The 14,282-nt window shown below is 45.6% G+C and overlaps 1 protein-coding gene across 1 annotated transcript in view; it reads left to right on the top strand.

Moving 5' to 3' along the window:
* The window catches only part of LOC115205878 (serine/threonine-protein kinase SIK2), a 69,690-nt gene that overhangs the window by 35,119 nt on the left and 20,289 nt on the right, over positions 1-14,282 (top strand). Inside the window, exons 5-6 of the mRNA XM_029772280.1 lie at positions 9,878-10,002; positions 10,820-10,943. Coding sequence (XP_029628140.1) covers positions 9,878-10,002; positions 10,820-10,943 — 249 coding nt within the window. The remainder of the gene's footprint in view (positions 1-9,877; positions 10,003-10,819; positions 10,944-14,282) is intronic.

Here is a 14,282-nt window from a genome sequence, read left to right as displayed (position 1 = left end):
GCTGCGGCGTTCTGGATGAGTTGTAGGGGTTTAATGGCACATGCAGGGAGCCCAGCCAACAGCGAGTTGCAGTAATCCAGACGGGAGATGACAAGTGCCTGGATTAGGACCTGCGCCGCTTCCTGTGTGAGGCAGGGTCGTACTCTGCGAATGTTGTAGAGCATGAACCTACAGGATCGGGTCACCGCCTTGATGTTAGCGGAGAACGACAGGGTGTTGTCCAGGGTCACGCCAAGGTTCTTAGCACTCTGGGAGGAGGACACAATGGAGTTGTCAACCGTGATGGCGAGATCATGGAACGGGCAGTCCTTCCCCGGGAGGAAGAGCAGCTCCGTCTTGCCGAGGTTCAGCTTGAGGTGGTGATCCGTCATCCACACTGATATGTCTGCCAGACATGCAGAGATGCGATTTGCCACCTGGTTATCAGAAGGGGGAAAGGAAAATATTAATTGTGTGTCGTCTGCATAGCAATGACAGGAGAGACCATGTGAGGATATGACAGAGCCAAGTGACTTGGTGTATAGCGAGAATAGGAGAGGGCCTAGAACAGAGCCCTGGGGGACACCAGTGGAGAGAGCACGTGGTGCGGAGACAGATTCTCGCCACGCCACCTGGTAGGAACGACCTGTCAGGTAGGACGCAATCCAAGCGTGGGCCGCGCCGGAGATGCCCAACTCGGAGAGGGTGGAGAGGAGGATCTGGTGGTTCACAGTATCAAAGGCAGCAGATAGATCTAAAAGGATGAGAGTAGAGGAGAGAGAGTTAGCTTTAGCAGTGCAGAGAGCCTCCGTGACACAGAGAAGAGCAGTCTCAGTTGAATGACCAGTCTTGAAACCTGACTGATTTGGATCAAGAAGGTCATTCTGAGAGAGATGGCAAGAGAGCTGGCCAAGGACGGCATGCTCAAGAGTTTTGGAGAGAAAAGATAGAAGGGATACTGGTCTGTAGTTGTTGACATCGGAGGGATCGAGTGTAGGTTTTTTGAGAAGGGGTGCAACTCTCGCTCTCTTGAAGACGGAAGGGACGTATCCAGTGGTCAAGGATGAGTTGATGAACGAGGTGAGAAGGGAGAAGGTCTCCGGAAATGGTCTGGAGGAGAGAGGAGGGGATAGGGTCAAGCGGGCAGGTTGTTGGGCGGCCGGCCGTCACAAGTCGCAAGATTTCATCTGGAGAGAGAGGGGAGAAAGAGGTCAAAGCATAGGGTAGGGCAATGTGAGCAGGGCCAGTGGTAGAAAGTGGACCAGCGGTGTTGTTTGACTGAACAAACGAGGAGCGGATGTCGTCAACCTTCTTTTCAAAATGGTTGACGAAGTCATCCGCAGAGAGGGAGGGGGGGGTGGGAGGATTCAGGAGGGAGGAGAAGGTGGCAAAGAGCTTCCTAGGGTTAGAGGCAGATGCTTGGAATTTAGAGTGGTAGAAAGTGGCTTTAGCAGCAGAAACAGAAGAGGAAAATTTAGAGGGGAGGGAGTGAAAGGATGCCAGGTCCGCAGGGAGGCGAGTTTTCCTCCATTCCTGCTCGGCTGCCCGGAGCCCTGTTCTGTGAGCTCGCAATGAGTCGTCGAGCCACGGAGCAGGAGGGGAGGACCGAGCCGGCCTGGAGGATAGGGGACACAGAGAGTCAAAGGATGCAGAAAGGGAGGAGTGGAGGGTTGAGGAGGCAGAATCAGGAGATAGGTTTGAGCAGAGGGAAGAGATGATAGGATGGAAGAGGAGAGAGTAGCGGGAGAGAGAGAGCGAAGGTTGCGACGGCGCAATACCATCCGAGTAGGGGCAGAGTGAGAAGTGTTGGAGGAGAGCGAGAGGGAAAAGGATACAAGGTAGTGGTCGGAGACTTGGAGGGGAGTTGCAATGAGATTAGTGGAAGAACAGCATCTAGTAAAGATGAGGTCAAGCGTATTGCCTGCCTTGTGAGTAGGGGGGGAAGGTGAGAGGGTGAGGTCAAAAGAGGAGAGGAGTGGAAAGAAGGAGGCCGAGAGGAATGAGTCAAAGGTAGACGTGGGGAGGTTAAAGTCACCCAGAACTGTGAGAGGTGAGCCATCCTCAGGAAAGGGACTTATCAAGGCGTCAAGCTCATTGATGAACTCTCCAAGGGAACCTGGAGGGCGATAAATGAGAAGGATGTTAAGCTTGAATGGGTTGGTAACTGTGACAGCAGGCGATAGACAGATGGGTCAGGGGAGAAAGAGAGAATGTCCACTTGGGAGAGATGAGGATTCCAGTGCCACCACCCCGCTGGCCAGATGCTCTCGGGGTATGCGAGAACACGTGGTCAGACGAGGAGAGAGCAGTAGGAGTAGCAGTGTTATCTGTGGTAATCCATGTTTCCGTCAGCGCCAAGAAGTCGAGGGACTGGAGGGTAGCATAGGCTGAGATGAACTCTGCCTTGTTGGCCGCAGACCGGCAGTTCCAGAGGCTGCCGGAGACCTGGAACTCCACGTGGGTCGTGCGCGCTGGGACCACCAGGTTAGAGTGGCAGCGGCCACGCGGTGTGAAGCGTTTGTACGGCCTGTGCAGAGGGGAGAGAACAGGGAGAGAACAGGGATAGACAGACGCATAGTTGACAGGCTACAGAAGAGGCTACGCTAATGCAAAGGAGATTGGAATGACAAGTGGACTACACGTCTCGAATGTTCAGAAAGTTAAGCTTACGTTGCAAAAATCTTATTGACTAAAATGATACAGTACTGCTGGCTGGTGAAATAGGCTAGCTAGCAGTGGATGCGTTGTTGACTTTGTTTGAAAGTGTAGCTGGCTAGGTAACCTCGATTGTTTCAGTACTACACCTTTATCATGATACAAAGGCAACTATGTAGCTAGCTAACATAACACTAATCAAGACGTTCCTTTGTAATGTATTTAGTTTCTACAATGCTGCTCGTCGGTAAAAGTTGGCTAGGTTTGGAAAATGGCGTCGCGCGGGACGAAAATAGCTGGCTAGCTAACCTCGATAATTACTCTGAACTACACAATTATCAAACTATGACAAAGACAACTATGTAGCTAGCTAACACTACACTAATCAAATCGTTCCGTTGTAATGTATTAGTTTCTACAGTGCTGCTAGTCGGTAAAGGTTGGCTAGCTAGCAGTGGGTTTGATGTTGACTAAGTTTGGAGAACGGCGTCGCGGCGGACAAAAAAAGCTGGCTAGCTAACCTCGATAATTACTCTAAAACTACACAATTATCTTAGATACAAAGACAGCAAAGACAACTATGTAGCTAGCTAACACTACACTAATCAAATCGTTCCGTTGTAATGTAATAGTTTCTACGGTGCTGCTAGTCGGTAGAAGTTGGCTAGCTAGCAGTGTTGACTAAGTTTGGAGAACGGCGTCGCGGTGGACGAAAATAGCTGGCTAGCTAACCTCGATAATTACTCTAAACTACACAATTATCTTTGATACAAAGACAGCTATGTAGCTAGCTAAAAATTGCTCAGATCAAACAAATCAAACCGTTGTAATGTAATGAAATGTAATACCTTCAGGCTATGCTCAAACCCTACACCCGAGCACTCCGTTCTGTCACCTCTGGTCTCTTGGCGCTCCCACTCAGCCCAGTCCAAGCACCTGAAACCCTACCTCTTCAAAGAGTATCTTAAATAATCCCCCTCCTCACTACTTTGAGGAAAAGTGTACTTATTACGCATGTGATATGTGGTTTTCCCACCTAGCTATCTTAAGATGAATGCTCTAACTGTATGTCGCTTTGGATAAGAGTGTCTGCTAAATAACTCAAATGTAAAATTAGTGGCCCGTGTTGAGGGTCAGCGTGACGGATGTGTTCTTGCCTACCCTCGTCACCTGGGGACGGCCTGTCAGGAAGTCCAGGATCCAGTTGCAGAAGGTGTTCAGTCCCAGGGTCCTGAGCTTGGAGGACACTATGGTGTTGAACGCTAAGCTATAGTCAATAAACAGCATTCTTACGTAGGTGTTCCTCTTGTCCAGGTGGGAGAGGGCAGTGTGGAGTGCAATATAGAGTGCGTCATCTATGGATCTGTTGGGACGGAATGCGAATTGAAGTTGGCCCAGGGTGTCTGGGATGGTGGTATTGATGTGAGCCATGACCAGCCTTTTCAAAGCATTTCATGGCTACAGATGTGAGTGCTACGGGGTGATAGTCATTTAGCCAGGTTACCTTGACATTCTTGGGCACAGGGACTATGGTGGTTTGTTTGCAACATGTAGGTATTACAGGCTGGGTCAGGGAGAAGTTGAAAATGTCATTCAAGACACTTGCCAGCTGGTCAGAGCAATGCTCTGAGTACACGTCCTGGTAATCCATCTGGCTATGTGGCCATGTGAATTTTAACTTGTTTTAAAGGTCTTACTCACATCTGCTGTGGAGAACGAGATCACAGTTGTCCTTAACAGCTGGTGCCCTCATGCATGGTTCAATGTTGGTTGCCTCGAAGCGAGCATAGGAGGAATTTTGCTTGTCTGGTATGCTCACGTCACTGAACAGTGTCTCTTTGTAAACTGTGATGGTTTGCAAGCCCTGCCACATCCAACGAGCATCAATGCCGGCGTAGTAGGATTCAATCTTAGTCCTGTATTGAAATTTTGACTGATGGATCGTCAGGGGTCGTAGCGGTATTTCGTCGTAGCGTCCTTAAATGTTATCTGATGAATCCCGGAACATATTCCAGTCTGTACTAAACAGTCCTGTAGCTTAGCATCCGTTTCATCGGAAATCTTCCGTATTGAGTGCGTCACTGGTACTTCCTGCTCGAGTTAGTCAAATGTTAGTCTGGAGTCCTGCCTATGGGCTTCCTAATGGGCCTTGGTCAAAAGTAGTGCACTAAAAAGGGAATAGGGTGCCATTTGGGTTGCAGTCTGGGACACTGCTGCAGCTTTACACGGGTTGATCTTGGACATTGGCCTCTCATGGGAGGGGGACTGAGCGCAGAATTTGGCCAGAGCACTGAAGAGGCTAAATCAATTTGCTGAGCTACTGAACACTGCTTTGTGCCACACAGTCCAACACGACCTGCCCCCATTACGTAAGGCAGCGTATTATTATTTGTTTTTGTCGCAACGCATCTTCTTCCCTCGGCTTTATATAACAGGGATTATTATTTATTTTTTAAGAGTGGAAAAAATACAAAATACTTTTTATTCATCTGATGAAGTTAGTTGTTACAACAGGGTCCCTTAACACTGTCGGGCTCCACAGATAACGATCTCTCCGTTCTCACACTCGAGGGCAACGACGCTGAAGTTTATTCAAATGGGAATCTTAAACATAAGGAACAGACATGTGAGGGAGTGAGACAGAGAAAGGGAGAGGGAACGAAGGGGGTGAGGAGGAGGTAGCGATTTGCGTAAGAGAAAAAGCTAGCAGCTTCATACTGGTAAAAGATTTGGCAACACGTTGTTGGAAGTTTAATTTTAATGAAAGGCAGACAGAGAGCTTTTTTCCTTTCCGAGTTATGATTTAGATCAAGTGTAAGTTTGGAACTCACTGACTCTCTCTCTCTCTCTCTCTCTCTCTCTCTCTCCCTGGGAACAATCAGAACACACAGTCACTCTATGAGCTCATGTCAGTCTCCTGGGAGATGACCTCATGAAGGCCCAGCTAGCCCACCAATGGCCTCAACACACAAATATGTGCATTACATATCACATTGGCTAAAGAACCTGCAGGTTGTTCTACTCTGCATCCTAAATAACACCCTACTCTCTATATGGTGTGCACTACTTTTGACCAGAGGCCCTGGTCAAAAGTAGTGCACTATCGTGAATATGGTGCCATTTGAGACACAGTTCCCTGGAAAGGAACAGTTTTTCAAACATAGCCACTAGACCTGACTACTATACTGTTACATAGTATTTATTAGTATTGCTACCTACCTGTATTGTTATTCTCGTTATTTTTGATTTGTGGTGCATTTGTGTGATACTTTGTAGTCTGTTCTTATGTTGCACTTCTCCTGATACTCATGGTTTGTTAGATGGAAGCAGAGATACAAACTACAGATAATTTGCTTCCAGGGATCGAAGATGGTCACGTTCTAAAGATAAGACTGAATCTGTTCATTATGCTTTTTCCACAGTTCCGGCCTTTTTCCTGTTATTTCATATACACTAACACTTTTGTCATTTAGTAGGCTAACTTTTGTAAAAAATACAGTACATATACAGTGCCTTCAAAAAGTATTTTCCACATGTTATAGCCTGAATTTAAAATGAGATTTTGTGTCACTGGCATGCACACAATACCCGATAATGTCAAAGTGGAATTATGTTTTTATAAATGTTTACAAATTAATAAAAAATGAAAAGCTGAAATACCTTGAGTCTTCAACCCCTTTGTTATTGCAAGCCTGAAAGTTCAGGAGTAACAATGTGCCTAACAAGACAAGTTGCATGGACTCTGATTTTTGAATGACTACCTCCTCTCCATTCCCCACACATACAATTATCTGTAAGGTCCCTCATTTGATCAGTGAATTTCAAACACAGATTTAACCACAAAGACAAGGGAGGTTTTCCAAGAAGGGTATCTATTGGTAGTTCGGTAAAAACAAAAAAAATCCAGATGTTGAATATCCCTTTGAGCATGGTGAAGTTATCACTACAAAGATAGAGGCATACTTCCCAACTCAGTAGCAAGAAGGAAGGAAACCGGTCTTTAAAACAGTTAGAGTTTAATGGCTGTGATGGGAGAACTTGAGGATGGGTCAACAACATTGTAGTTACTCCACAATACTAAACTAAATGAGTGAAAAGAAGGAAGGAAGCGTTATGTTTGGGCCAAATTCAACACAAAGTACCACTCTTCATATTTTCAAGCATGGTAGTGGATGCATTATGGACTAGGTAGTTGTTTTCCAAATAAAAATAAACGGAATAGAGCTAAGCACAGGCAAAATCCTAGAGGAAAACCTGGTTCAGTCTGCTTTCCAACAGACACTGGGAGACAAATTCACCTTTCAGCAGGACAATTACGTAAAACACAAGGCCAAATATACACTGGAGTTGCTTACCAAGACAACTTTGAGTCTCTGGGTCTTCCTTTCCTGTGGCGGTCCTCATGAGAGCCAGTTATATCATTGCGCTTGGTTTTTGCAACTGTTCTTGACATTTTACGTATTGACTGACCATGTCATTAAAGTAATGATGGAACGCATTAAGAAGGAAAGAAATTCAACAAATTCACTTTTAACAAGGCACACCTGTTAATTGAAATGCATTCTAGGTGACTATCTCATGAAGCTGGTTGAGAGGTTGCCAAGACTGTGCAAAGCTGTCATCAAGGCAAAGGGTGGCTACTTCGAAGAATATCAAATATATTTTGATTTATTTAACTTTTGGGGGGGGGGGTACTACATGATTCCATACAGTGGGGGGAAAAAAAGTATTTGATCCCCTGCTGATTTTGTACGTTTGCCCACTGACAAAGAAAGGATCCGTCTATAATTTTAATGGTAGGTTTATTTGAACAGTGAAACGCATGCCAGAAAAACGCATGCCAAAACTGTTATAAATTGATTTGCATTTTAATGATGGAAATAAGTATTTGACCCCCTCTAAATCAGAAAGATTTCTGGCTCCCAGGTGTCTTTTATACAGGTAATGAGCTGAGATTAGGAGCACACTCTTAAAGGGAGTGCTCCTAACCGCAGCTTGTTACCTGTAAAAAAGACACCTGTCCACAGAAGCAATCAATCAATCAAATTCCAAACTCTCCACCATGGTCAAGACCAAAGAGCTCTCCAAGGATGTCAGGGACAAGATTCTAGACCTACACATGGCTGGAATGGGCTACAAGACCATCGCCAAACAGCTTGGTGAGAAGGTGACAACATTTGGTGTGATTATTCGCAAATGGAAGAAACACAAAAGAACTGTCAATCTCCCTCGGCCTGGGGCTCCATGCAAGATCTCACCTCGTGGAGTTGCAATGATCATGAGAACGGTGAGGAATCAGCCCGGAACTATACAGGAGGATCTTGTCAATGATCTCAAGGCAGCTGGGACCATTGTCACCAAGAAAACAATTGGTAACACACTACGCCATGAAGGACTGAAATCCTGCAGCGCCCGCAATGTCTCTCTGCTCAAGAATACATATACATTCCCGTCTGAAGTTTGCCAATGAACATCTGAATGACTCAGAGGACAACTGGTGAAAGTGTTGTGGTCAGATGAGACCAAAATGGAGCTCTTTGACATCAACTCAACTCGCCGTGTTTGGAGGAGGAGGAATGCTGCCTATGACCCCAAGAACACCATCTCCACCGTCAAACATGGAGGTGGAAACATTATGCTTTGGGGGTGTTTTTCTGCTAAGGCGACAGGACAACTTCACCGCATCAAAGGGACTTCCCTCAGCTAGGGCATTGAAAATGGGTCATGGATTGGTATTCCAGCATGACAATGACCCAAAACACACGGCCAAGGCAACAAAGGAGTGGCTCAAGAAGAAGCACATTAAGGTCCTGGAGTGGCCTAGCCAGTCTCCAGACCTTAATCCCATAGAAAATCTGTGGAGGGAGCTGAAGGTTCGAGTTGCCAAACATCAGCCTCGAAACCCAAATGACTTGGAGAAGATCTGCAAAGAGGAGAGGGACAAAAATCCCTCCTGAGATGTGTGCAAACCTGGTGGCCAACTACAGGAAACGTCTGACCTCTGATTGCCAACAAGGGTTTTGCCACCAAGTACTAAGTCATGTTTTACAGAGGGGTCAAATACTTATTTCCCTCATTAAAATGCAAATCCTTTTATAACATTTTTGACATGCGTTTTTCTGGATTTTGTTGTTGTTATTCTGTCTCTCACTGTTCAAATAAACCTAACGTTAACATTTTAGACTGATCATTTCTTTGTAAGTGGGCAAACGTACAAAATCAGCAGGGGATCAAATACTTTTTTCCCCCCACTGTATGTGTTCTTTCATAGTTTTGATGTCTTCACTATTATTCTACAATGTAGAAAATAGTAAAAATTAAGACATCCTGTAATGAGTAGGTGTGTCCACATTTTTGACAGGTACTGTATGTAAAAATAATTTAAACTGAGCCATGTTGCTGACTTATCCAAATGAAAAATTGATCACGTGATATTATGTATTTTATTTTCAATAAATGTGCAAAAAAATATATTTTAACAAGTTTTCACTTTGTCATTATGGGATATTGTGTGTAGATGGGTGAGAAAGCAAAACAATTGAATCCATTTTGAATTCCGGCTGTAACAACTCAATTTGGATTAAGTCAAGGCGTATGAATACTGTCTGAACGCACTGCATCTCCCCTTCCTATTTAAACAAGTTAACGCCGTTTTAATCCTTGATGAAAAAGCAATAGGTCTATATAGTGTTCTTTGCAGGACAAAAACAGTTAAATCCTCGTTCCTGCTTGGAACATCTCAATTTCTTCTGTCTGCTCGAACAGAATCCTAGGGTGCCTAAAATTGCTGTTTAATGTTGGAAAATGATTAGCATGTACAGGTGCTGCTGTGCAAGGAATATTTTTCTGCCTCTTTAGCAACCACCCCCACTCCTTGCGCGCACACACACAGTTGCATGTTCTAATCTGGAGTTAGTGTTAAAGCCCCCCCCCCCCCCTTATGCCACAGGTAGTCAATCTGTCTTGACTTCCTATGAGTCAGCCACCTTCTGATCCTTTGACCCGTCTGCTCTCTCTCAGTACTCAGTTCTGTCTGCATCTCCATCTGTTCCGATCCGTTCCCTTCCATCCTTCCCTCACCTCTTACCACCCATCACTCACTTAGTCAGTCAGGAGCTAAATGTGCCCAGGCAGAACCATCCATACCGTCTATGGGCAGAAGAACTCAACCCAGTGTATGTTTGTTTGAGTCAAGGTGACGGTGGGTAATAAGTTAACTGTGTCATTCTCCCCTTTTGTTAAGATTTTGGCTTTGGGAACTTCTTCCAGCCAGGGGAGCCCCTGGCCACGTGGTGCGGCAGCCCCCCCTACGCCGCTCCGGAGGTGTTCGAGGGACAACAGTACGAGGGCCCCCAGCTGGACATCTGGGTAAGACGATGCTCTTGTCTTCATCCTAAATGGCATCCATATACCCTCAATAGTGCCCTATTGGCTTTGGTCCAAAGTAGTGCACTATACAAGGAATAGGGTGCCGTTTTCACACACCTGCTCTGCAATGAGTCACACATACTGCTAACTAGTCCCTCGGTGATACACACGGAGTGTCCCAGAACTGACTGTACATTGTCTTTGACACTGGATCTAGTGTAATCATGGACATTAGAAGCAATAGTGAGGCCAACCAGATTAAACAAAGTCAAAGCCGGGGAAAAGTTCTTACTCCCAAATGGCATCTTACTCCGCACATAGTGCACTACTTTTTATCAGAGCCCTATCAAAATCAGTGCACTATATAGGGAATAAGTTGCCATTTGGGATGCAGTCAAGGTGCTCAACTGCGAGAAGGTGGGATAAAAAAAGATACTGCTTTTGGATATTGCGTCGAGGATCTGATTGTGAATCATCAACCCTAGTCAGCTGATCAACTGTTTGCTTTACCCCTTGCAGTGATAAGTGTATGAGAATTACATCTTGCCAAAAACCAAATAGCCCTACTTTTACACTCTTTTTCAAAGGCGACCTGAAGACATCATGTGAAATCATAAGATTTCCCAACCTCTCTTTATAGCCTTCCCTGTATTACGGGATAGTGAACTCGCCCTCGCATATATCTGGGTGACTTTCCACCCTGATTGATCTAGTTATGAGTGTAAGTGTTCACACTGTGGCCCTTGACCCAGTCTGTCCGTCTGTCCGTCTGTCTGGCTGTGCTTGTGTGCGCGTGTGTTTTTGTGTCTCAATGTAGAGTATGGGGGTGGTGCTGTACGTGCTGGTGTGTGGCGCCTTGCCCTTCGATGGCCCCACCCTGCCTGTTCTCCGACAGCGCGTCTTGGAGGGTCGCTTCCGCATCCCCTACTTCATGACAGAAGGTGAGATAACCTAGTGCTTTACACCCCATAAAAGCCGGTAGTGACACCATTGCTCCTATGGAAAAACGGTATGTGTGGTTGTTGGAATGGGGTTTGTTTACTTGTGATGCCAGCAGAAGACATTAAAGGGGCAACCCAAGATACAAAAAACAACAAAGTGGTTACCCCACCAGTTGTTTTGGTAAATGGCTGAGATATAAAGCTGTAGAAATATAACCTCCTCAAATCAATGGCTATATATTGTTCATTTAAAAGTTCCCAAAAATGTATAGTGAATAAAAACATACAATTCATATAATAAATTCAGTGGGCCCTAATCTACGGATTTCACATGACTGGGCAGGGGTGCACTCCCACTGGGGAGCCAGGCCCAGCCAATCAGAATGAGTTTTTTTCCCCACAAAAGGGCTTTATTACAGACAGAAATACTCCTCAGTTTCATCAGCTGTCCAGGTGGCTGGTCTCAGACGATCCCGCAGGTGAAGAAGCCGGATGTGAAGGTTCTGGGCTGACATGGTTACAAGCCGCCTGCAGTTAAGGCTGGTATGACGTACTGCCAAATTCTCTAAAACGATGTTGGAGGCGGCTTACGGTAGAGAAATGGACATTAAATTCTCTGGCAACAGCTCTGGTGGACATTCCTGCAATCAGCATGCCAATTGCTAGTTCCCTCAACTTGAGACATCTGTGGCATTGTGTTGTGTGACGAAACTGCACATTTTAGAGTCTTTTTACTGTCCCCAGCACAAGGTGCACCTGTGTAATGATCATGCTTCTTGATATGCCACACCTCTCAGGTGGATCGATTATCTTGGCAAAGGTGAAAAGCTCACTAATGGAGATCGAAAACAAATTTGTGCACAGAATGTAAGTGAAATACGTTTTTTGTACGTATGGGAAATTTCAGCTCATGAAATATGGGACCAACACTTTACATGTTGCGTTTTTATATTTTTGTTCAGTATATGTACCAATACTGTGTAACCCATTCAACTGGCTGCTTGGAGCTCTTCAGAATCCCCCCTCTTGTGTCTCACCACTGCACAGGGGTCTAGCATGCAGGGAAAGCATAGACCGCTTTTGAAGTGAGGCTCAACTGCCCGGCATGGCATAAATACCTGTTCAAAACACCTGTCCAAAATGGAACCCATTTACGACGAGGGCAGGGAATTGCCAAGGACCTCACGATACGACATTATCACACGTAGGTGCCAATACAATATGTATTGCGATTCGATACTGTGATTTTATTGCAGTTCAATGTTCCAAACATATTGTTCACCATATGTCTGCTGCAGAGGGACAAGAGCGAGCCATTCATAAAACATCTGAGTAGAAGTGCTGATCTAGGATCAGGTCCCCTCTGTCCATATACTGTGCATCTTATCCATTATGCTCTAAAAGGCAAAACTGACCCTAGATCAGCACTACCACTCCGAGACGCTTTATGAATATGGACACTGTTCCTAGGAGATCCTAACAGTGCTCCTTTTGGTGGTGCTCCAAATCTAGAGAAGTCAGCATGTCAGGTTCGAGCTAACACTATACGCCAACCTGGTGAGATTAACTCTAATCAGAGAGTGCCAGAGTCATTGTGTTTACATAACCTGGGGAAGAGCCAGTGAAGTTCAAACGGGGCTCTGCCAGCCTCCCCTTTAGGGATGGACTATTTAGTCCATGTTGAGAATGCAGCCCCACGGCCCGCTCCGGTCCTGTTCCCTCCTTCCGCTTCATACGAGAAGAACAGTGTGCCGTTTCCTCCCCATATATTCTCACTCTCTGCTACACACACACTGGCACACATACACACACTGTACGGTACAGTACACAGGCTCTATATAAAAATCAGGCAGCGTTGTACGGGTAGTACACTACTTTTTTACCTCCAGTACTGTATATCCCAGGACCATACATTCTTTGACCTCCGTAATGAAGCGGCCCCAGGGGATTTGGTGTAACAGAAATCCGAGAACATCCCCACCCCCTGCTTTCTTTAACTGTCGAAAGGAGGTGTTAAACGTCCGGCCCTGAATATTTCCATGATGCTATCATGATGTACTGGGCTCCTGAGTGGCGCAGCGATCTAAGGCACTGCATCTCAGTGCTATAGACACCACTACAGACACCCTGGTTCGAATCCAAACTGTATCACAACCGGCCGTGATTGGGAGTCCCATAGGGCGGCGCACAATTGGCCCAGTGTCGTCCGGGTTTGGCCGGTGTAGACCGTCATTGTAAATAAGAATTTGTTCTTAACTGACTTGCCTAGTTAAATAAAGGTTAAATAAATAAAAATGTATTTTAAATGTACTCAAGAGAAAAGAAGAGGGTCAATGTGGATTGCATAGTTTCTCTCTCTCATCCCCCTCTCTCTCATCCCTCCCTTGCTGGATTTCTCGGCTAGAGAAGTGCTCATTCGGCAACAGGGCAGTCATCATACAGAGCGTTAGGAAAGTATTCAGACCCCTTCTCTTTTTCCACATTTTGTTATGTTACAGCTTTATTTTAAAACGGAGTAAAAAAAATGTCCTCTTCAATCTACACACTGTACCCCATAGTGACAAAGCAAAAGCAGGTTTTTTAAAAACGGAAATGCCTTATTTACATAAGTATTCAGACCCTTTGCTATGAGACTTGAAATTGAGCTCAGGTGCATCCTGTTTCCGTTGATCATCCTTCAGATGTTTCTACAACTTGATTGGAATCCACCTGTGCTAAATTCAATTGGTTGGACATGATTTGTTAAGGCACACACCTTTCTATATAAGGTCCAACAGTTGACAGTGCATGTCAGAGTAAAAACCAAGCCATGAGGTCGAAGGAATTGTCCGTAGAGCTCTGAGACAAGATTGTGTCAAGGCACATCTGAGGAAGGCTACCAAAACATTTCTGCAGCATTGAAGGTCCCCAAGAACAGTGGCCTCCATCATTCTTAAATGGAAGAAGTTTGGAACCACCAAGACTCTTCCTAGAGCTGGCTGCCCGGCCAAACTGAGCAATCGTGGGAGATTGGCCTTGGTCAGGGAGGTAACCAAGAACCCGATGGTCACTCTGACAGAGCTTCAGAGTTCCTCTGTGGCGATGGGAGAACCTTCCAGAAGGACAACCATCTCTGCAGCACTCCACCAATCAGGTCTTTATGGTAGAGTGACCAGACGGATGCCACTCCTCAGGAAAAGGCACATGACAGCCAGCTTGGAGTTTGCCAATAGGCACCGAAAGGACTCTGACCATGATAAACAAGATTCTCTGGTCTGAAGAAACCAAGATTGAACTCTTTGGTCTGAATGCCAAGCATCACGTCTGGAGTAAACCTGGCACCATCGCTACGGTGAAGCG

This window comes from Salmo trutta, chromosome 13, assembly GCF_901001165.1.
Source record: "Salmo trutta chromosome 13, fSalTru1.1, whole genome shotgun sequence".
Taxonomy (NCBI): Eukaryota; Metazoa; Chordata; class Actinopteri; order Salmoniformes; family Salmonidae; genus Salmo; species Salmo trutta.
This window is presented reverse-complemented; position numbering and strand designations above follow the sequence as displayed.